This window comes from Sinohyriopsis cumingii, chromosome 6 (assembly GCF_028554795.1).
Source record: "Sinohyriopsis cumingii isolate HCF-2022 chromosome 6, ASM2855479v2, whole genome shotgun sequence".
Lineage (NCBI taxonomy): Eukaryota > Metazoa > Mollusca > Bivalvia > Unionida > Unionidae > Sinohyriopsis > Sinohyriopsis cumingii.
In genome coordinates, this window is record NC_142966.1 from 130,193,175 (window position 1) to 130,215,628 (window position 22,454).

Here is a 22,454-nt window from a genome sequence, read left to right on the forward strand (position 1 = left end):
ACATCCCCGTGTGAAAGCCTTCTAGCTGAAGCGAACGAACCACCGTTATCGCATCGTAGAGAAATGCTTTCCGCACAGTATGCTCTCAAATTAAAATCAAACCCTCTGAATCCTGCTTTTTCGGCTGTTTTTCAACCCAAATACAAAACTTTAGACGAAAATAAACCAAATGCCATACCTTCCTTTGGCATTAGAATATCATCCAGCCTTGACACTACAAATATAGATCTTTCTAAAATTCAGAAAACGTCTATCTCCGAAACACCACCCTGGCTAATTAAACAACCAAAAGTACGTTTTACGCTACACAATGGAAAAAAATCCGAAACAAACCCTTCTGTCTTCCACAACTCTTACCATGGACTCCTCACCGAATTTAAAAACTACACAAAAATTTACACTGATGGATCAAAGGATGAGGAAAAGGCTGCTACAGCCTTTGTTTGTGGAAATCACACAACGCAAGTTCGCTTACCAAAGGAACATCAATTTTTACAGCCGAAATCAGAGCAATAGACCTTGCTCTGCAACATATAGAAAAGAAACATATTTTAAACAGTATCATCTTCTCCGACTCGCTATCAGTACTCCAGTCACTACACAATAGAAAACTGGAGAACCCATTATTGAAAAATATACTCATCAAAAATATCAAGCTGAGTGTCTCCCACAATATAATATACTTTTGGTTACCTAGCCATATTGGTATTAAAGGTAGCAAAAAAGCAGATCGCGCTGCTAAAATGGCCCTTACTCAAGAATCATCTGATTTTAAAATACTGTATACTGATTTTAAACCTTGTATCAAAAAGTTCTTTCGTCAGAAGTGGCAGGCATCATAGAATGATGCCGTGAATAACAAACTTTATGCAATCAAGCCAACTCTAGGAGAATGGACTCCTTCCTACAGAACCATGTTTAGGGAGGAGGTAGTCATTGCAAGAATCCGAATTGGTCATACTTATATCACCCACTCCAATATACTAAAAGGTGAAGACCCACCAGAGTGCATTTCTTGCAATGAACCATTCACTGTCAAGCACTTTATGATATAGTTTTTTGATCTGCAACCTACGTGCGATCGTTATTACATAGTCCATGACATGAAAGAACTTTTTGATACTCTAAACATCACTCGTATTATAGAGTTCCTGAAAGCAGTAAATATTTACTCTAAACTCTAACTTTTATGCTGTCACCTTGTGCAGTTTTATGCAATATATATACCGTCCCTTTTTAATACCTTTTCATCATTTTTCATTAACATACAACATTTACATCCCCCGTTGATTGGGAAGCTTTATTTTTCACCGTTACCATCTTACCGTTTTAATTTCAACTATTTGTGTTTTAATATCGCTGGTCGATATGAGACTTATCATAATTTTTAAAAGATTATACATATAACATTTTGTTTGGCGCTAAATAGCCTTACAGTGCTGATGCGCCGTTAAAAATAAAATCAATCAATCAATCTGGACAGCTCTGGTGGCCTAAGTGATTAGAGGGTCCGCCTTGGATGTGGTAGGTCATGGGTTTGAACCCCAGTCAAGTCATACCAAAGATTTATAAAAAATTGTACTTGCATTTGCCTCACTTAGTGCTCAGTATTAAGAGGTTAGTATTAGGACTGGTTGGCTTGGTATCAGGATAATGTGAGTGGGTGGGACATAATGCTATATGTCAGCAGCATGATGGCCCAGTGCTAGAGATCACTATAAACTGCCACACTGCAGACATCATAGTGATATGACTGAATTTTTTTTAAAAGCTGTTATAAATCCAAAATCACACACACAGGGTAGCTCTGTACTCAATCCATTTTTCCTTACATTACTCTCCGGTTTGTGCAGAGAAGCCTTCCTTTCCACATCTGTGCTGTTCAGATGGCATCACAATTCAACCCAAAGATTTCAGCTTTGGTACTCCAATTTCCTATTCTACAACTACACAGAGGTCAGGAAACAAGGCTGCCAAAGAGGCAAACCTGGTACAGGCTTATTCACCCATTACTCCGCCTTTGTTTCCAAGAAGAACCAGTGAAATAGGAAGGATCCTTCAGAGACATCCCTGACAGTGAAATCCTCTTCCAAACCTTACAGTTTGGCTAAAGCCCATTTTTCCAGAGCATGTGACAGCAGGTCATACGGATAGAAGAATCTGTTAATCCCAATTTCTTTTATTTGAAGTCACATTCCTTCAGAAAATTTTACCATGCTCATGACTCCCTTTTCATCTCAGGATATGAGTCTTGACTTTCCTTGTTTATTGTTAAAAGTTCCATTCAGTACAGGCATTCTCAGAGACCCATACAAGGAGACATTTTGCACCAGTAAATCCCCATCCTTCATGAATTAGTGACCATTCGCGACAAATGCCACTTTGATTTTTCTTCAGACAGTTCAGAATTTCCTACCCTTACGATATTAGCATCAGCCTCATAGTTTTCAGTGGTAACTTAACGTTATTATGATTTTCCTTCTTTCCCTTATGAATTTCAGTTTAAAAAATCTTAAATTCCATTCTGGAATTGGTTGTTTTCATTTGGATCCGGTATTACTATTGGAACATCACTCAGCCACGTCCGTGATGTTTTGAAATAGCCTCAGAAGGCATTTTAGGAATACACATCAGTTTTATGTGTTTGGTGATTTACCTCTGGCGCAGTGAACCACATGTTACAACACCAAAGACTAAGGTTGTTCCGATTGTGACCTTGTACATCTGCCACCATATTGTACCAAGATAGGAATGAAAGTAGCTCAGAATATAGTACTCAGTGGCAATGAATTACATCTGAGGTTTCATTCTCAACATGACGGAAGAGGCTGTGGATGCTCTGACTGCTGATATAAGTGTAACCAAATATGGCACCAAAGAAAAATGTGCTCATGAAACTGGTGCCGATGATGAGCCACCAGGAATGATTACCTGAAAACAATGGCCACGGAAGTTCAAACCAAAATGCATGCAACTTTTCCCTGTTATCCAGAGATCGGAAAAAGATGAAACCTTTGCCTTTTATAATATATGCAGTCAGCATATCAACATAGCACACGGAGGGAAGGATGATTGTAAAAAAGAACATATTTCTACAAGGAAACAAAGATTTAGCTGCCTTGCAAGGTTCTTCAAAGAAAATTTCATTGTTCTTTGAGCCCAAAAAGAAATTATCTGACTTAGAGGTTGCTGTTATGAATACAGAAACTCTGTTTAGTGAATTCATTGTGGAGCATAATCTACAAATGAGTGTGGCAGATCATCCAAGCAAGTTGTTTGTGAAAATGTTCCCTGCCAAATACATCTGTACAAGGATTAAAACTTAAGCAATTGTCACAAACTTTCTTTAATGAAGAAGGAAAACATTGTTGACAATGTAAAATGCAAAGCCTTTTCTTTTGCCACAGACGGAATTAGTGACTTTGACAGAAAGCAGTATGCAGTTGTGGTAAGATATTTTGATAACTTGGCAAATTATTTCAACGGTACTGTCGGTGCCTGTATGTGAAGAGAAGGCCACTGGAGAAAATATATTTAAATTAATTGATTCTGAAATGAAAATGTGGTCTATTCCTTTTAGTAATATAATTTCACTTGGATGTGATAATGTTAATGTGATGGTTGGAAAAAACAAAAGAGTATTTCAATATTTCTTACATAAACAGCCAAAACTTTATTACTTGGGTTGCCCATGTCATTTTTGTTGCTGCCAAACTTAATGCTAAAGTGTAGGTTCTTCTTATTGACAATTTTCACGGCATAGATAAAAATTCCATGAGGAAATATTCCTTAAAATTCTATCAAGAATTTCACGGCAAAGAAAACTGAAAATTGTTAAAACATGCATGTACTCACTGGTTATCACTAGGCAAGTGTTTGAATCGTCTCTTGGACCATTGGGTCTGGTTAAAGGACTTTTTTTTGGAAAATGAAGTGAAATTGTACAAACCCCAAAAAGTAGGTACATCCAAGAAAAAGGAAAGTGTGAAATCAGTTGCTGTGGGTGCAAGTAGTACTGCTGTTTACAGATTTATTTGGGGCACCCCTAAGTACGATTGGTTCAGTGAGCAAAAAGTGTCTGATAAAACTGTTCGCATGAGGGAACATATAAAGGGTGACATTGAAGAAGAAAATGTGAAAAAACAGCCAGAGAGACTGGAACAAATTCACAGATGTGTTTTTTTCAGAAGAATTTAAACTAAATTGTTTGTTCTTAAAACATACAATTCCAGTATTTGACAAAGTTAACTTGCTTCAGCAAGACCGACCAAACAATTAAAAAATATTTTTCATGATTTGGTGATAAATTTATTAATTAGATTTATGAAGCCAGCTTCCATGAAGGACAAGACTGTACTTCAGGTTCTGTTGAGTGATAGCACACAGGAAAAAGACAATTCTGAGCTGGTTATTGGTTCTCAAGCAAGGGATTACATGAAAAGTAATAAAAGTAGATTGTCAGAGAGCACAAGATTTTGCAGCAATGTAACCAGTTTCCTCTAGAAGAAGAATAGCTAGAACAAGCTGACATTTGAATTAGAAACTGACAGAATAGATGAACAGTGGAATGTGTTAATTAAAAAGAAAGACGCAAATGGAAACCTCAAGTACAAGCATTTACAATATGTCATGCTGGGAATTTGGACAATTCCTCACAGTAATGCTGTATTTGAGGTATTTTTCTGTTATTAGGAAAAATATTGAATTAGATCACAGTTAGGAGCTAAAACTGCTGAGTGTATTATGGCGTTAAAGGAAAATAGTGTTCACTGCTATAAAAGAGAGGACAGTGCATCTGAGCTGAAAAGAATTGAAGGTGCCTACACTAGAGCTCTTAAGGAGTAGATCTTAATATTTTTTGACTGCAAGGAGCTGTTAGATATTTATGCTTGAATTTATTGTATAGCCAGAAGAATGTAACATTAATGAAGAAGCAGACATCTTATCCATTAATAAATAAGGTGTGTTTTTATTTTAATTATTTTTGATCATCTTACTATTTGAAACAGCCATCTTACTATATTTCTTGCCCAAATTTGCTATTTTTCTTTGGAAGGGGTAGGCAACTCTGCAGACTATTTTTAGTCCTAAAGGCCTAAGGCTAAGTTGACTTGTCATTGACCCAAACCATCTCAGTCAGCATATTCAAGCACCCAGTTTCAAAATGGAGACCTTTAGATTAGTCCTCAATGCCATACAGGATGGAAGTTTCGCAGTCAGAGATGAGCACCTTCATATTTCCATATACAGGATTACCCAGAAATTCTGAAGGTTCACTTACAGAGACATATTGTACCATCTCAGGGCTACACCTTTCAGTCTGTAGCCCAGTTCTGGGTGTTCACCATTCATAGTGTCATGTCATGTTTCAGAACCACCTCCATATCCCTGACTTAAATTTACCTGGAAGACATTTCTCATGGGCCCAAGGTGAGCAGTCGTCTAATACATTGACCTGAAATCCCTTGTTTCCCTCTTGCTTCATCTTCCTTATCAGCAAGGACAAATCTGATCTCATTCTATTCCTGTAATTCATTCTTCATTTGATGGAGCTCCAGACTTGTCAGAATTAAGTTTGCCTTCCTCAAGAACATGCCATGCAGATCATCTCTGGTGTTTTCTATCTTCTTCTCAGTACAGTTGTGGATTTTCCATTTTTGGCTGCATGTTAATAAGACATTTCTATTATCTGGTTGCCAAAACGTGCCCACTAGACCAAATGATCAAAGTTTTTTTATTGCATGAGGTCCCATTGCAGCAAATATGCAGCCTTTTGGCTTATGTCAGTCTTCCTGCTTGAGAATCTGTTACCAGAAATTACGATTTACACAGATGCCAGTACATCTGGCTGGGATCCCTATATCCTGTCCTGCTTTCAAGAAGTGAGTGGACCTTGATCTCCTCATGAGATGCTAACATCCAACAACTCTTGTCTCCAAAAGGCAAGGGAGATTCAAGCTGCCAGATATCTGCCTTCTGGTTTTGGATTTTTACAAGCAATATTATCATTGGTAATCCACAGTCAGGTCTGCCACATACCAGACAGGCTCAGCATCCTAGAATACTTGATATCATGAATGAATCAGCTAATTTACACAAAATAATTCATTACCCCTTGGTCTCCAGTCAACTCTGCACTAGTTGGGGTGGACCACTTGTTTTGTGAGGTGGAACAACAAACATCCAAACCTTTTCCTGGCATGTCCTTATACAAGAGCCATTTCACTGATTTAGAATGGTATTGGTGCAAACACCTTTCTTTCCAAAACCCTTCCTAAAGTTATTCAGAAAAATGAAGGAATCTGATTTGGGACTAATCCTGATTGCTTTTGTCAGATGGGAGATATGAGTCAATGACCTGAATCGAGCAGTGGAGATTTCCAGAAAAATCCTGCTTTCTCCATGCCTGCAGAAATAACCATGTATGTCAGTTTTCTATCCAAATCTAGAGATGTTGAACCTGCATGCCTGGCTCGTATTAAACAAGCGTTAGACAAACATTTCTGAAAATAAAGTATTGGACATAATTATTTTGACAAAGATACTCACCACTTTGGCTTTTCAATGACAAGGTTTGCCACTATGGAAGAGAGTGCATAGGCCAAAACGAAGATCGCTGCAACATTCTAACAAATTTTTATTTGTTTTTACTGAATACCTTAGCCTTTGTATGAAATGAAACCAGTATTTTTATTTGGTTAAATGAGGTATCCTTCAAACCATCATGTAAAGCCTTATGACTGACCTGCTTCCTTGTTACCCTAGCCCTTTTTAGGTAGTAGGTGAAATTCATGCCTTGTTGGTTGACCTGAACTACCTGCATTTCCATCAGAACAGTTTGGTTTTACTCCTGATGGCTTCTGCTTTTGTTGCAGAGAAACTGTTCTCTTGTATAACCAAACCATAGGATGGATGTTTGATATGACATTCTCTCACCTGTCTAAGTAACCCTTCATCCTCTCATAGTAGCGGAACAAGTTACATCTTCCCAGGTCACTCTGTAGTTCTTTCAAGACAGTTTACTTGACCTCTGCTGAATTTGCAGGAACAAAAAAGCCCCTAATTGATTTCACCCATGCCGATGCCTCATGCAAACTCTAATACCTGACACAAAATTCAAACTTGCTACTCATTATTAGGAGACCAGAGCCAGGGCCAACTTCAGGGTAACTAAGGGGATGTAACTCTCTTGTCTATTCTCTTAATATACTATAATTAGGCTGGTTATTTGAAAAAGAAACAAATTATTATAATTAAATAATTTCTCTTCCATCAGTAATACCTGATCATAATATGGACACTCCCAAGCTGTCCTCATAGTTACATCCCTGGAATAGCATGCACATCCATATCCGAAGTAATGATGATTGTTGAATTTAGTGCCAGTAGATCACTGTCTGAATTCTGTAGCACTTTTATTACCAACACAAAGACATAGCATACATCCTTTTTTTGTTTCTTATTTACAAGGTAGTGAATCTTCTAGCCTATTATGAATTTATATCCATTATTCACTCATTGCAAAGAAATGTGTAACAAATTAAAGTAGCAGATTTTTACTGGATCCTAAGCGGTATCAGTCGTTTATCATTTATATTCTGCTGTGTTTTATGATTTTTCACACAGAAAATATAAACATTTATATGATTCTCCTTCTCATTTCAAAGTAAAATAGTGCATGAAGAAGCAAATAATTGGCATATCATGGGATTTGAAGTCGAGTTGTCTGGAAGCTGGAAGCAGCCATATTTACCACTCAGCTACATAAGCCTCTAAGAATTTCACAGTTGTCTTGTTAAATCACAGCATAAATAAAGCTAAATTGTATCTTAATATTCAAATGTGGAACATTTGATGATGCTTTTGCTATTGAGCTAGATAATAGTCCTAATTGTTTCATCAATTTATGGATACTAGCATCAGAAAGGAGAGTTATAGCCTTCAGTCTCACAGAATGAAGTACGGCATGATTGTTTACTCCTTGTTGTGTGATGATTAATCAAAATAATTGAAGATGACTGGTAAAGTCAGATATGTTTTTTTATGTTGTCAGAAATGAATTATACAAGTTTCCTTGTTTAAACTATTTTGCTTTTAGGAGAAAAATTTTCTTGGAAAGTTAGAAATATGTGACATGACAGAGGACAAATGGCCTGATAAACCATTTGACAAGCAATTTACCAAAGTATGCAGAAATTACATTGTCCATGAAAAATATAGAAAATATCTTGACCCAACTAAAATCAATGGTTTATCACTTCAGCTGAACCAATGTTCAGTTTTATATTTGAGCTAAATCTCAACACCTGTTCAATCACACCCCAAAGATATAAGACCTTCATAGCTGTAAGAATAAGATTTAAATAAAATATCATATTCTGTGGACATTTTTGCTGATTTAATAGATTCACAGTGTAATTTTTTCACTGTTAATATATTCAATATTGCAAATTAGTCCATGATGGAATTTAGACGTTATGATGTACTAATTACATTTTACTCCTGAAAATCCCAAAATGTCCAGCCTTGACAACAAAATAGAACCAGAAGGAGGAGAGATATCATTGAAAAACGTGTTTTTATATCAAAGCATGATAATGATAATGGAGTTTATGATGTTGCGCTTGTCTGTCCACCCATCTGTCCTACCATTCATGTCAATATCAGACTGGTTGTGCATCCATGTTCCATAAACATATTTTGGAGGCAGTATTTCTGATCCAAATTTTGATCAGACTTGGAATACATGCATATGTTATTGTGATCTTGGATGAATTCAGTAACGGGTTAGATTAATGCCATCTAATGAGGTGATCTTGCATCTGATTGTTTGTTACCACCTAAAACCATATTTCTGATCCAGTTTTGTTTAGGCTTGGAATAAATGCTTACATTGTTGAGATCGTGCTCTTGCATCTGATTGGTAGATATTGTTACCACTCTTGAGGTGAGATTTTTTATTTGGCTTGGAATATCTGTTTGTAACATAAAGGTCTCAGATGAGTTTGATAATGAGCAGGTTGCACATTTATTAATGAGTTGACCTTGCATCCGATTGGCTGAGCTTGTTGACACTCGAGAAGCAGCAATATGACTGATTAAATTTTGATCAAACTTGAAATGTCGGTTTTTTTTATCAAGATCATGAATTAATTTGATAATGAGCAAAATCCATGCATATTAATAATATAACCTTAACATCTGATTGGCTGAGCCATGCATATTAATGATGTAACCTTAACATCTGATTGGCTGATCCATGCATATTAATGATATAATCGTAACATCTGATTGGCTGAGCTTATTAACACTCAAGAGGCAACATTTGTAATCTTATTTTGATCTGATTTGTAATATATGCTTATGTCATCAAGATCTTGGTCTGTTTTAGTAATGTGCGACATTCATTTATATTTATGAGCGTATCTTGTGTCTGATCAGCTGAGATTATTACCAATCTGGAGCCATAATTCTGAAGGAGCTATCATTACTATCTTGTGCAATTCCAAAAGTAAATGGATCAACGCATATTAATGAGGCAATCTTGCATACCTTGTTACCACTCTTAAAACCATATTTTTGATCTGTTCGCTTTATTATCATTAAGATCATGGATGAGCAAGATTATTATACAGTTTTATTTTATGCTAGGTCATGAGAATAATCTTGATAGTTCTCTGTGGTAAAATACAATATTTATTCACTTACCATCAGTAGATATTGATAACATTATCAGACCTGCCAACTCTTACGATTTTGTTGTAAGTCTTGCAAAAATTACCTTTAAAATACGGACTTGTGGCATACAAGCGAAAACTATTTTAAAAAATGATCATTACTGAAAAATCTGGAACATTTGTTCATCTGTGTTTGATGTGGATCTGGGTTTCATTTTAGAATTAGTTGAGATTAGTGAATGAACCAGACTAACTTTACTTTAATCCCTTAGATGCTTTAAGCTGCTCCTATTTGTTCATACGAAGCATCTGCATGAACAAACTTGATTTTTTTTTAAGCAAGCAATGCATGTTCAAGACAAAAGGGAAAATAAACCTCTTGAAAAAGTTAATAATCAACACAGAAGAATAAAAATATTCACATTCTTGTGAATAAAAGCCGGAAGGGACACAATTACATTTACTGGACATTATGTGCCAATTTGAGTATGACTCATGGCGGGAGATATAATTGCCATTGTCATGTGAAATGGGGGGAACAAACTCTTAGAATTACATCAAGTTGAGAGACCACAACAAGCCATTGAGCTGCATAGGGTTTGGAACTAAAGTTTGTGCAACTACTAGTGGTAAATAAAACCTAGTCGTATTTTACCAATGTTTCAGTTGAACATGTATTTCGTCGTTGCATGTTTTGAATAGCAGAGATCGACCGACACTGTTAATCGCTAAAATTAGCAATCCTGTTTATTGCTTGCACTCAGATGCAGAATAATCCGAAATTTTAATTATGTTTTCCAGCTATACAGTAGCAGTTTATATTTTGCCTTATTGAGATGAACTCATCAGGGTTGGTCTGCATTAAGAAATTTGAAGTTATTCTTAGACACTTGGTCAAGTGGTAAGGGTGGCTACCTCCCATTCAAGTCCAATTCAAATCCAACAAGGTGCAGATTTTTTTATTTTTTTTTTCATAATGTGCCATTTCACTTTGAATTGGGAAGGAGAATTGTTATTATTTTTTGAGTGAATATTCACAAAACACAGGATAACATAAACGGTAAACAACTAGTATCATGTTGGATACTGTAGGAAATCTACATCAATCTGTTGTACATATATTGCCAATTCATTAGAGCATAAAATAAAAAGAATTTCCTTAGAGTAATTGATTGGTTTATTCACCTTGTGGGTGAGAAACTTAAAGTAATGTCGCTCATGGCTTTGCCATTTGTGAAAATACAGAGTTTTTCACCCACTCTATGAAATATATACTTTCACTCATTTCAAGCAAATATCCTCTCTATCTTTAGAAATATATTCAGGTAAAATTGATATGGTTTGAAGTATGGGAGATAGTTTACATAGAACGTGTTCTTAGTTAAGCCTGCTTAGTGAAATGGTCAACTGTTATGTAATGTAATCCTGGTGACATTAGACCAGCTTGAACCTCTTTTTTAGGATGTGTGATTTGGAATTTTAATGTAGTTAACAATTTTTCAGTCAGTATGGCAGTTTAAAGTGATATCTAGCACTGGGGCATTATGCTGCAGACATGTAGCATGATGTCCCACCCAGTCACATTATCCTGATACCAGTACAACCAATCCTAACACTAACCTCTTAATGCTGAGCTCCAAGTAAGGCAGCTGTTAGTACCATTTTTATTAGTCTTTGATATGACTTGGCAGGGGTTCGATCCCACGATGTGGTGGGACCTTTGTTTTGAAGAAATACTTTTTGAGTTCCAAAAAGAAATTAATTTCTTTAATTCTCAGTAACAAAGAAAAGTATGGGTTTTTTGTTGTTGTTCACCTGTCTTTTTTCTTTATGTTTGTAATATTACAACAGATCTTTACACATGCATTTTAATAGAAACTGAATCCCAGGCCATCAGTAAGAGCTGTAGTGATAATGGGCTCACCCACTGACATTGATCATTGTGAGAAGATCCAGATAGCTTGCAAATCCTATGGTGTACCATGTGAGCTTCGAGTGTCATCTGCTCACAAAGGAACAGATGCCACACTACAAATACTTGAAGAATATGAAGGTAGGTTGGAGTTTGAAGCATTATGCAGACCTACCAGCCAACCCTATATTTTATACAATTTGCAATAAAAGCATTAATATTTTGTTCCCTGTAATTTTTCCCAAATTTTTATAATGTCCCAATATTTTTAGCTCTGTTAGTCTTAGACCAGAAGAGTCCATGGAATGTTTTTAATCTTTTGGTTGTCTGACATCCGTTGTCTGTCATCCATCCCTTCCCACAAGTTTGTTATCACTATTTCTAAACTACCAGAAGGATTGCTATTACACACAGATTCATCCTATGATCTACTAGAAAATCTTATTGCTATTTCTCATGAATGGAAGGTCGTGTCTACATGGGGTTTTCATTGAAATACTCTTTATGGTGTCTAGTTGGTTCTAAATGATGATGGTGCCAATCTAATATCTATTATGGCCACTACAGCAGATATCTTGAAAATTTTGTTATCGCTACATTTGAATGGATTGTCATATATTTACATGATGATTCACTGAAAGACATCTCGTGATGTCTAATTGATTGTAAATGAAAATAGTGCCACTCTGGACTTGATTTTCATTACCACTGGGGTTAGTGGCTAGATCAGGATCAGTTCCTGATTCAAGTCCCTATTCACAACCTCAAACCCTACTCATACATGCCAAACATTATGCGTTTGGCATGATCGTTACATATATTTTCAACAAATTACATTTTCCATGAGACTGCATATGGATTACGCTTTTTTACTACATTAAAAAATAAAATAAAACAAAAGCAATAAAAGTTTTGCTTTTGTCATTTTATTATCTTCTCCATAATTCCCCATATATGTACATATTGTTTTGAGAATATTCCTCAGAAGGTAACTGCTGCAAAGAGAATAGCATAAGAGTATTTTCCTTATTTGCTGTTTATAGCAACTGTATGTGACCCATTTCCAAGAAAACAAACGGGTTTCTTCAAAAGTGAACTATGCTAACAGATTTATTTTATTGATAAGCTAGTCAGTTAGTGAACCAGTCTGTATTTGTAAAGAAAATGGCACCAGATGTGAAGTGAAATGCTTTATGGTGTGAGTTGTGGATTTTATATGAAGGAAAATGTTAGAAAAAGTGACAAATCAATACCGCTTTACAAACTTTAAAAGAAGAATATGATAGTAAAGTAATTCAGTACTCTGAGCACTTGACCATGATCAATGTAGAATTCCAGGTCATGGTCATTCAGCGAAAGTTACACGTGTAGACTAGTTGAAGTAAGTGCTGAATATAAATAATTTTTCAGTATATTTTGTGTTTGTATTCTGGTTCTAACCCATATTTATTTTGCCCTTTGTGACAAGAATTTTGACAAGCTGCAGAACCAGGTTAATCATAAAAATGTATATTTTTCATACATGTTGTAATTCTGTCATATGATATATAGATTACACATTTTACACCCAAATTATGCTTTTTTTGCCAGTTATAATAGTAATAATTATCTCGGGGGATGGGGGGAGGGTAGGGGTGGTTGGCATGTATGGCTTCTCCTTTCTATACACAGATGAATCAGATGGAATACTCATCTGTAGCCATTAGGAGTGGTTGTCCTCAGGGAGAAGCTACCCTTCATTAAAACAACCTAGAAATGAGAGCAGTGTTTCTAGTCTTGTAGGGGCATGTCAACCTCATAAGGTGTCCTTGTGTTATGGTTACTTCAGACAATGTCAATAGCAGCATGTCGCAGGTGACAGGCACTCCACTTTGTGTGGACCTCCTTTGATGAGCAGTGTCAGGGTCCACCCTTTCCAGCTTAAAGGAATATTCTGGCCGACAGCACATCCAAATAGACCCATGTGGTCCTCATGGAATGGTCTCTGCAGCAGTTGCTAGCAGAGACACTTTATCAGTTGCATGGGAGACCATTAGTGGACCTGTTAGATAGGAGACTGAACAATGTGCCTTTTTTCTGTCTCTCTAGTGCTACATCAGAGGGCCTGAGCAATGTACGCATTTTGTCTGACATGGGCTTCATTACAATTATTCCTTCCCAGTTAAGTTTTACATAATTATAAGTAGTTTTACCCCACACCCATCCACCCAAAATAATCTTTTTTTTGTGAGGAAAAAAAGAAGAATGTTCCATGTACCCTTTAAACATATATGGTACCCAGGGAGGGCACCTTTTTTTTAGAAATGTATGCCATGGTACTCTGGTTACCCCCAGTGTTCATATGAAATGTATGCCAAGGTACTCTGGTTACCCCCAATGTTCATATGAAATGTATGCCAAGGTACTCTGGTTACCCCCAGTGTTCATATGAAAATGATATGAAATTCTAAATTGCATGCGTAGGTGACTGTGTAACATTAAAAGTGCCTTCCCATGGTCACAAGTATGCTTACTGAACATATAAAGTGCCTTCCCAGGGTCACAAGTATGCTTACTGAACATTAAAAGTGCCTTCCCAGGGTCACAAGTATGCTTACTGAACACAAACGTAATTATCAATTTGGCATACTATTAGTATTTTTAGTGTAATTAAAAGTTCATTTGCATCATCTGGATGGATTTGGAGGCCTAAGTTGATGTATTGTGTCAAAAATGCAAGAATTGTTATGACATTGATATCATATGATCGGTATAGTTATTAATATGAAAATCAGCATGTACAATTAGTATAAAAAAGAAAATAGCATTACTTATATTCTTTTTTGTTACTCCAGGAGAGGGAATTCCCACAGTGTTTATAGCGGTTGCAGGGAGAAGTAATGGTCTTGGCCCAGTACTGTCAGGCAATGCAACATGGCCTGTTATCAACTGTCCCCCTGTGTCAGCAGATTGGGGATCCCAGGATATATGGTCATCATTGAGACTGCCTTCAGGTAATCTGCATGAACACTTCCTCGAGTAGTGAGAATTGATGTAAATGGTTTTATGGACATAACACACTGCAACATTGATGTGGAGCAAGATCCACACATTAATGCATCTATTTGACTGAGCTTATCAACACTAGCAATTAATTAATAAAATCTGGATCAGAGTTGTTAATTAGTGTTTATCATGGTGCTGATTATGAACACAATCTACATATGAGATAATATTGTATATGGTTGGCTGAGCTCTAGAGACCAGATTAGAATGGATTTTGCTCCTACTCGGTAACTGATCTTATCATAGTTTTAGACCATCCTGTAACAAGTAAGATCTGCACATATTAACGAGATGATCATGCATATGATTGGCCAAGCATATTACTTCTCTACAAATTACATTTCTCAAGTGATTTTGATGGATCTTGGTAAAAAAAAAAGTTTATTTCATCAAAATCTTGGACAATTTTGTGTGCTAGAGCTTTGCATGTTAATTTATGACTTTATCTTTGGGAAGAATTTTTATGAGACTGTAGGTTAGGAGGGAAATGATTCATTGAGACATCAATACTTTTGCTGTATGAAACAGGGGGCAATTGATACAGAATGATACCATTTGCAAATTATTTTAATTTTCAGCAGTCATTAAAAATTGTATTTTGTTTGTTTGCCTTGTTGCCTTATTCTTTAAGTTTGGAAATTTGTCTGAGAAAGCTGTTGCAGGCACATGCACTCATAGAACAAAATAGATTTCACAACACTTACTTGCCATCTACAAATTAACAAGTGACATCATTCGTAATATTTCCCCCTCCCACCAATTACGTGGTAATTATTTTATTGCATCAGCTTGTTCGTCATAAAAGTAGTCCAAGTTTCCACCTCCTTTTCCATATGTGACATGTCAACAGCTTGTTCATCATAAAAGTAGTCCAGGTTTCCACATATTTTTCAATATTTGACTTGTATGTTGGGGTGTAGGGTCAGAGCCAGTTACATATACAAAAAATGTTGGAATTTGCATACAGCATGCAGTGATGGCATAAGGTATTCGCTTGTTAGCCAGCCTAGCAAACTTGAACACCCTTACATTGGGCCATACCTGTATAAACATGATAGAATTATGGTTTATTTTCTTGGCATTTGGATACATTATTCATTATGTCTTTGATCTGATGATGGACAAGGTGAAACTAGTGTCGATGAAATTTGATTTGGAACTTGCCATTTGCATTGCTAGTCACATGATATAAATGGTTGTTAGACTAAATTTGATTGCACCTTGTGTCCTGGAACAAGCATTATGTAGTTTGAATTTGTATTAAAGAAATTTTACAAATGCATGTTTATAATAAGAGCTGCCTAGAAAACCTAAAATGGCCAATTCCCAGCGTGACTCATCTTTAGATGATGATTTCGTTTGGCAGATACTGGCTGATGATGGTTATGATGACAATGATTTTTTAAGTTTTGAAGTATATCAGATTATTGGAGCTGGGAAGTGTGTTAATGGAGATAACAGTGGATGATTTTGAGCCCAAAAATTGTCTTATATACATGTCCGATATACTTACTTTAAGGACAAAATTAGACAGCATGCCTATCAATCACTCTTTCAGCAAATATAGAAAAGTCAGAATACCAAGCCAAATTAAAATACAGACAATTTAAAAGTAGAATTCAATTTCATTTCTTTTGACTAACAATTTAGCCCAGCAGGATCATATGCTTCAAAACTATATTTTACTATCACTGAATAAATATGAATGAAAGAGATTGAAATTAATAAGTAAACATATTTATTTAATCAAAATACCTCTATCTGGTGGCTAAAGTGAATCCTGCATCAGATCAAATGGTGCAGCCTTTATATGGCTTTAAATGTTGAATACAAGCCACTGACAACTAACAGGTAGTCTATTTGAAATTATTATTATCTTGGCTTGGATGGGAATCTGTTTAAATAGGTATTAAGTATGCATCTGTCAGTAAACTGCATACCAGAAATACAACCAGTAAATCACATCAAAGGGCACCACCTACCACCGATAGACCTTTCTAAAGATGGAAAGACCGTCCAATTAATGTGTATTGATAATATATCCTAAGCTGTGCATCATGAATTGTATCTATACTGACACAGGTGCATTGTTTCACCCTACTGTTGGTAAATGAGCAGGATGTAAAGTTTGAGGGATGGTTATGTTCTTACAGCACTGCAGAAACCTGCTTAGTCCTATGGGGCTAGAAATTACCCTATTCATTGAAAGCTCAAAAGGTTAGAGGTCATGGTCATGGGAACTGAAAAAAGAAAAATCATATTCCACCCAATGACTTGATCAGATATGTTCACCAAACTTTGGAACTAGCTTGCAATCTGAGATAAGAAAGACACCTGTTGACTATATGGTCCTATGGTCACCATCGTAATATCTTATAAAAAAATATGTTTCCACACCATACAGAGTTCTTGATTGCTTCCTCTGATCTGTGGCTTGAGTGCAAATCCAAAACAAAATATCTATTTATTTTGGGGTCAAATGGTAAGAAGGTCACATGAACTGAAAGCAAGGAAAATGATTTTCTCAAAGCCATGGAAGTTTTGTACCATATGCCTAAACATTGCAGATGGCATGTATTTGAGAATATAAAAATACCAAAGTTTGGCACCACATTGCCTTGGCTACATGTTTGGCTTGGCTTGCAGTTAAGACTAAGAAACACCTACAAGTTTTTCCAGCATAGCAACTCTAATCCTGTGCCACAAACCATGACCAAACTGTAAATGGATTGCATTTGTGAATTTTGGAGTTACTAGATCACCCTGGAAATTTTTTGTGGATGGCTGGTGTCTAAGACCAGGAAGACACTTGTTGATTTCAGATCATGTATTCAACCACTGAAAGAGGGTTTTATAAACAAAAAAAAGATGTAATAATGCTCTTTACCACTTAGTGATTGTACCATGTTCCATTTACATTATTTTCCTTCAGGTTTGGGTTGCAGTACAGTTATGTCCCCAGAGTCTGCTGGTCTTTGTGCTGCACAGATTCTGTCACTCACTGATCATGTCATCTGGAGTCGTGTACGTGCCAAGCAACTTAATACCTGGATCGGGCTTAAATTGGCAGACAAGAAGATCAAGGGTGACCACTGACAGAAAATGAGCTGATAGAAATTTATTTTATTACTTTTCAAATCTGGTATTAAAGAGAATTCCTTATTTTTGAGAGGAAACATGACAGATCATGTCACCACAATTCAGAGTTACCGTACTTGTAAATACAGCTATTATGTACCATCATTTCCATACAAAAATCTCAGTGCTGATTTGAAGTTGCTTCTTTACTGTGTTCCTTGAAATTCAGCATCGTAATTAAAATCAATTATGAATCAGCAGATTTTGAGTTCTCTGTATTTCAGAAATTGACCTTGACAGGAATTAATTTTTTTATTTCATTTTCTTCAAACATAAAATCATCTGCAGTCCTCATTATTAATGGTGGTATGAAATTTTTATCCACTGGTATGTTGTGCAGTTAATAACATTTGAAGAGTTCAACAAATTCTTGTATCCAGCTCAAACCAAAGTTATAAATTGTTTTGCTATATGATTTATAAATTTATACATTTTTCTTGCATCATTAGTAACCACTCCGGTGGCCTAGTGGTTAGAGTGTTCGCCTTGAATGCGGGAGGTCGTGGGTTTGATGCCTGGCCAGGTCATACCAAAGACTTTTAAAAAATGGTACTAACAGCTCCCTCGCTTGCCACTCAGTATTAAGAGGTTAGTGTTAGGACTGGTCGGCCTGGTGTCAGGATAATGTGACTGGGTTGGACGTCATGCTACATGTGCTAGACATCACTATAAACTGACGCACTGCAGACACCATAGCGATATGACTGAAAAATTGTTAAAGCTACGTTAAAAATCCAAATCACACACACACACATTAGTACAGTGAAACCCCTTGAGATCAAAACCTCAGTTAAATGAACTCCTCTTGACCTAAGTCATGTTTCTGATCCCAGATTTTGCCTTCTTTAATTTTGTTTATTTTTAGCTTGTTCCTCTACTCTACCCCCCCAAATGGTCTTTAACAGCATAGTCAAGCAGAATACAATTTTATACATGCAAATATAAGAAAATCCAATTGTCTACAGGGTTCCCACACTACTGGGAAATCTGGAAAAAGTCGGGAGAATTAACTTTTTTCCCCAACCTAAATGTCTAAATATGAAAAATGGGGTGGGAATATTCTGAGGATGCCCAGATTAGAAAACGGACTGCTATTCGTTTTAATCCTAATTTGTAGTCCAAATTGTTGAATCTCAGAGCTGAAATGAGAAATTGTCATCCCTTGTATTATATATTAAGCAAGTATTCGAGCCCCTATATCAATACAGGTTTGGGGATTACATGAAGACAAGTTAATTTCACAGAAAATTCTGTCCATGTTTATACAACAGTATATAATTTTGATGGTCTTTTGTCAAAGTTTAAATCAACCCTTTTGAAAATGTTTTTTAAATGATGGATTTTTAACCAGATTAGGTTGTTTGAAAAATCTTGCTTGGGATTTGATTGGCACAGATAAATCCAGGGTTAAACTGTCTTCGTTACAAGACAAGATTCTAATTATTTACATTTTTTTAAAATATGTACTGTAATAGGAAATGTTACTTTCTATAAGATGCATATTTATATTGCTATAGAATTCTTTAGAATTGAAGGTTTGAAAGGAAACAAAACTAATGTATGTTAATTATTTTGTTCCCACTTAGCATCTTATGCACGTCAGCAAAATAAAGTTAGAATTTTTATTTTATAGATTGAAATGACTTTACATGCCATTTTAAAGGAATATAATCAAACTTGTTTTTTTGTGATATATTTTGTGGTTTTGTACATATCTTTTCTGGCTTAAATGCTTTGGAGAGTCTTGAAAGAGAACCACCTTTAGCTTTTGAAAATGCATGTTTTATAATCTAAAACGTTCTTAATTCCATTCAGTAATGGTCGTATGTTAACCTTGAAAAAAGTATTTCATCCTGGAAATGACCTGGAAATATATTTTTAAAAACACGTGGGAACCATGTGTCTAGATGTTGATATTTCCTTAAATGATATAAAGATCTATTTGCATGCAAGAGTCACTTGAGATCACATCTCATTCTAAAATGGAAAGGGAGAATCTTATTAAACTGAAAACCTCAGACCAGAAATTTTTATTTTTGTCATTAAGATTTTGATCTGAAAACCTCAGACCAGAAATTTTTATTTTTGTCATTAAGAGTTTGATCTGAAAACCTTAGACCTGAAATTTTGATTTGTTGTTGTTAAGATTTATGTCTGAAAACCTCGAACCTGAAATGTTAATTTTTGTCATTAAGAATTTGGTCTTGAGAGGTTTCTCAGTTTTAAGACTTGATACTGTTTTAAACTTACCTGATAAAATTGCATTGAAAATGATATACAAAAAGTAAACTTATTTTTTTAAAAGATGCTGATATTAATTTAAATGAGTGTAATCCTATTTGACAAAAAAAAAAGTTAAATTGTAAATATTACCTACTTTTTGTTTTTCATTGAACGTTTTGAGTGCTAAAGCATTGATTTTTAATGAGAGCAAGAACCAATACAAGGATGGATAGAAAGATGGATGAAAAATTACCTACATCTAAGGAGAACAATTTCTTTTCTTTGTCAGCCTTCCAAGTCTCTGACATCATCAAGCCTTAGAATCATAGGCTTAGTGATGTAAGACTAGGGATAAACTGTCTAGAAAACCTCTAGGATTTTGAAGCACTAATACATGTGTTTGCTAGGGTGGTTTTATATTTGACTGTTTTTTTTTTTTTTACTTTTCAACTACATACACAAACAAACAGACCACTCAGATGGCCTAGTGGTTAGAGCATCCGCCTCGGAAGCTGGAGGTCATGGGTTTTATCCCCGGCCGAGTCATACCAAAGACTTATAAAAATGGTACTAACAGTTGCCTCTCTAGGCACTCAGCAGTAAGAGGTTAGTGTTAGGACCGGTTGGCCTGGTGTCAGGATAATGTGGCTGGGTGGGACATCATGCTACATGTCTGCGGCATGACGCCCCAGTGCTTGACATCGCTATATACTGCCACGGTGCAGACATCGAAGCAATATGACTGATTTTTTTTTAAAGCTATGTGTCAGTTTGTGCTCAAGGATGTATATTGATTTCTTAAGCACTTGCTTGAACCAGGCTTCTTCCCAATCTAGGATTTTTACTGAGTTCCAAGTTATAGTATGGCCAGGGCAAACATTCCATCAAGAGTTAAGAGTCAGAAGAGATTAAATCAGTCTGATGAATTCCTTAGCATGAGGACAAAAGCTTCATGTTAGCTGTCTCCATTGTTTGTATATGTAGTTGAAAAGTTTCAAAACATTGTCAAATATGAATATTACTATACAGTTAAGCTTTCACCAAAGGATGCTAATATATTTTAGCAAAAACTGTCACTTTCAGTTTCACAAATCAGAATAAAGCTAGTAGAAAAATTGTAATAAATGTTATCGGTATAAAGAATAATAAATGTCAGGAGTGTGATTAAGAATTTATTTAGATGAATACATGCAATGCTGAAAACTATATGTACAAAAAAGCACCTACATTTTAAAGCTTTCACCTTTATATAATATCATACAAATAATGCTTGCTTTACATAATGCACATTCAATATAATAAAACTTTATTATTATATGCTCATTTTTTTCTCCGTTAACATTATATTGTCAGAATTGTTCACTATTTTACGATACTGCACACCTTCATATTGCACTCACGAGCACGACATGCGTGCCCAATAGTGTATTAGGAACTACTTTGTAAACAAATTATGTACTCTCATGTAGCAGATGCTTTATGTTTTGGTTGATTAAATTTGTTTCTGAATGAACTAAAGCAAATGTTTTTTTGTGGACCGCCACATGCCAGCTGCTTTGCTACATTCTGTGTTAACTTTTTTGATACAATGTTTTGGATTTTGGCGACAGACGCCATATTTCATAAAATAGCTTGGTACCTACAAATAACATGGAAGTTATAAAGGCATAAACTGTCTCCTTTAGCTGGTAATAAGAATGGCAAAGAATATACTTAGTTTTACATTCTAAATTTCCTCAAAATGTACTTACTTACTTCTGCAAATCCGAATTACATGAGCTATGTCATAAGTTCTCAAGCTTGATTACACATTTCGAAATTGTACTGTAATTTCGACTATATTCCAAGTGCAACTACATCCTCCTTACTGCACTTAAAATGAAATAAACATTAAATTCAATAACATCTTTTTGATAATTACAATTGAAACACTTCATATTTTTCGCACATTATGATTTCAAATAGTCACTGACAGAACAAACACACTTGCAGATGTAAACACACTTCTCCCACGCTGTTTCAATCTGATGTATTTCATGTACAGTTTGCACAGATGAATCCAGTCCATAATCACGAAATTTCGTAGAATCTACAAAAATACCAAAATCTATTCATTCCAGATCAGATGGAAAACTGTTGCAATGCGCATTCATACACAATATGACTCCAAATTTCAATTTTAAGTAGACAAATATGCCTTTTTCTTTTGAAACTTATGTCTAGCGTGTGACAAGTTCAAATTTATCTTGATGGAGTTATGTGCGCATTAATAATGTTGTGTAATGATGAATCTGCGCTTGTGTATTTAGTTTGGAATATGACATACATTCAGTTACATTGTTTCTTGTAGTATATTTTGTTTATATAATTAACCCTTGGGTAGAATAAGAAAATGAGCATATAATAAAAAAGGTTACTGCATTTGTATGGGAAGATATGAACTCGTTTTGTCGGATAGG

At 35.5% G+C, this 22,454-nt stretch overlaps 1 protein-coding gene across 1 annotated transcript in view; it reads left to right on the plus strand.

Annotated features, from left to right (window-relative positions):
• LOC149797962 (multifunctional protein ADE2-like) overlaps window positions 1-17,969 on the plus strand; it is a 44,093-nt gene extending 26,124 nt beyond the window's left edge. Inside the window, exons 6-8 of the mRNA XM_089963045.1 lie at window positions 11,553-11,730; window positions 14,424-14,582; window positions 17,567-17,969. Of these exons, the coding sequence (XP_089819171.1) occupies window positions 11,553-11,730; window positions 14,424-14,582; window positions 17,567-17,730 (501 nt within the window). The 3' untranslated portion in view covers window positions 17,731-17,969. The remainder of the gene's footprint in view (window positions 1-11,552; window positions 11,731-14,423; window positions 14,583-17,566) is intronic.
• The last annotated feature ends 4,485 nt before the right edge of the window (window positions 17,970-22,454 follow it).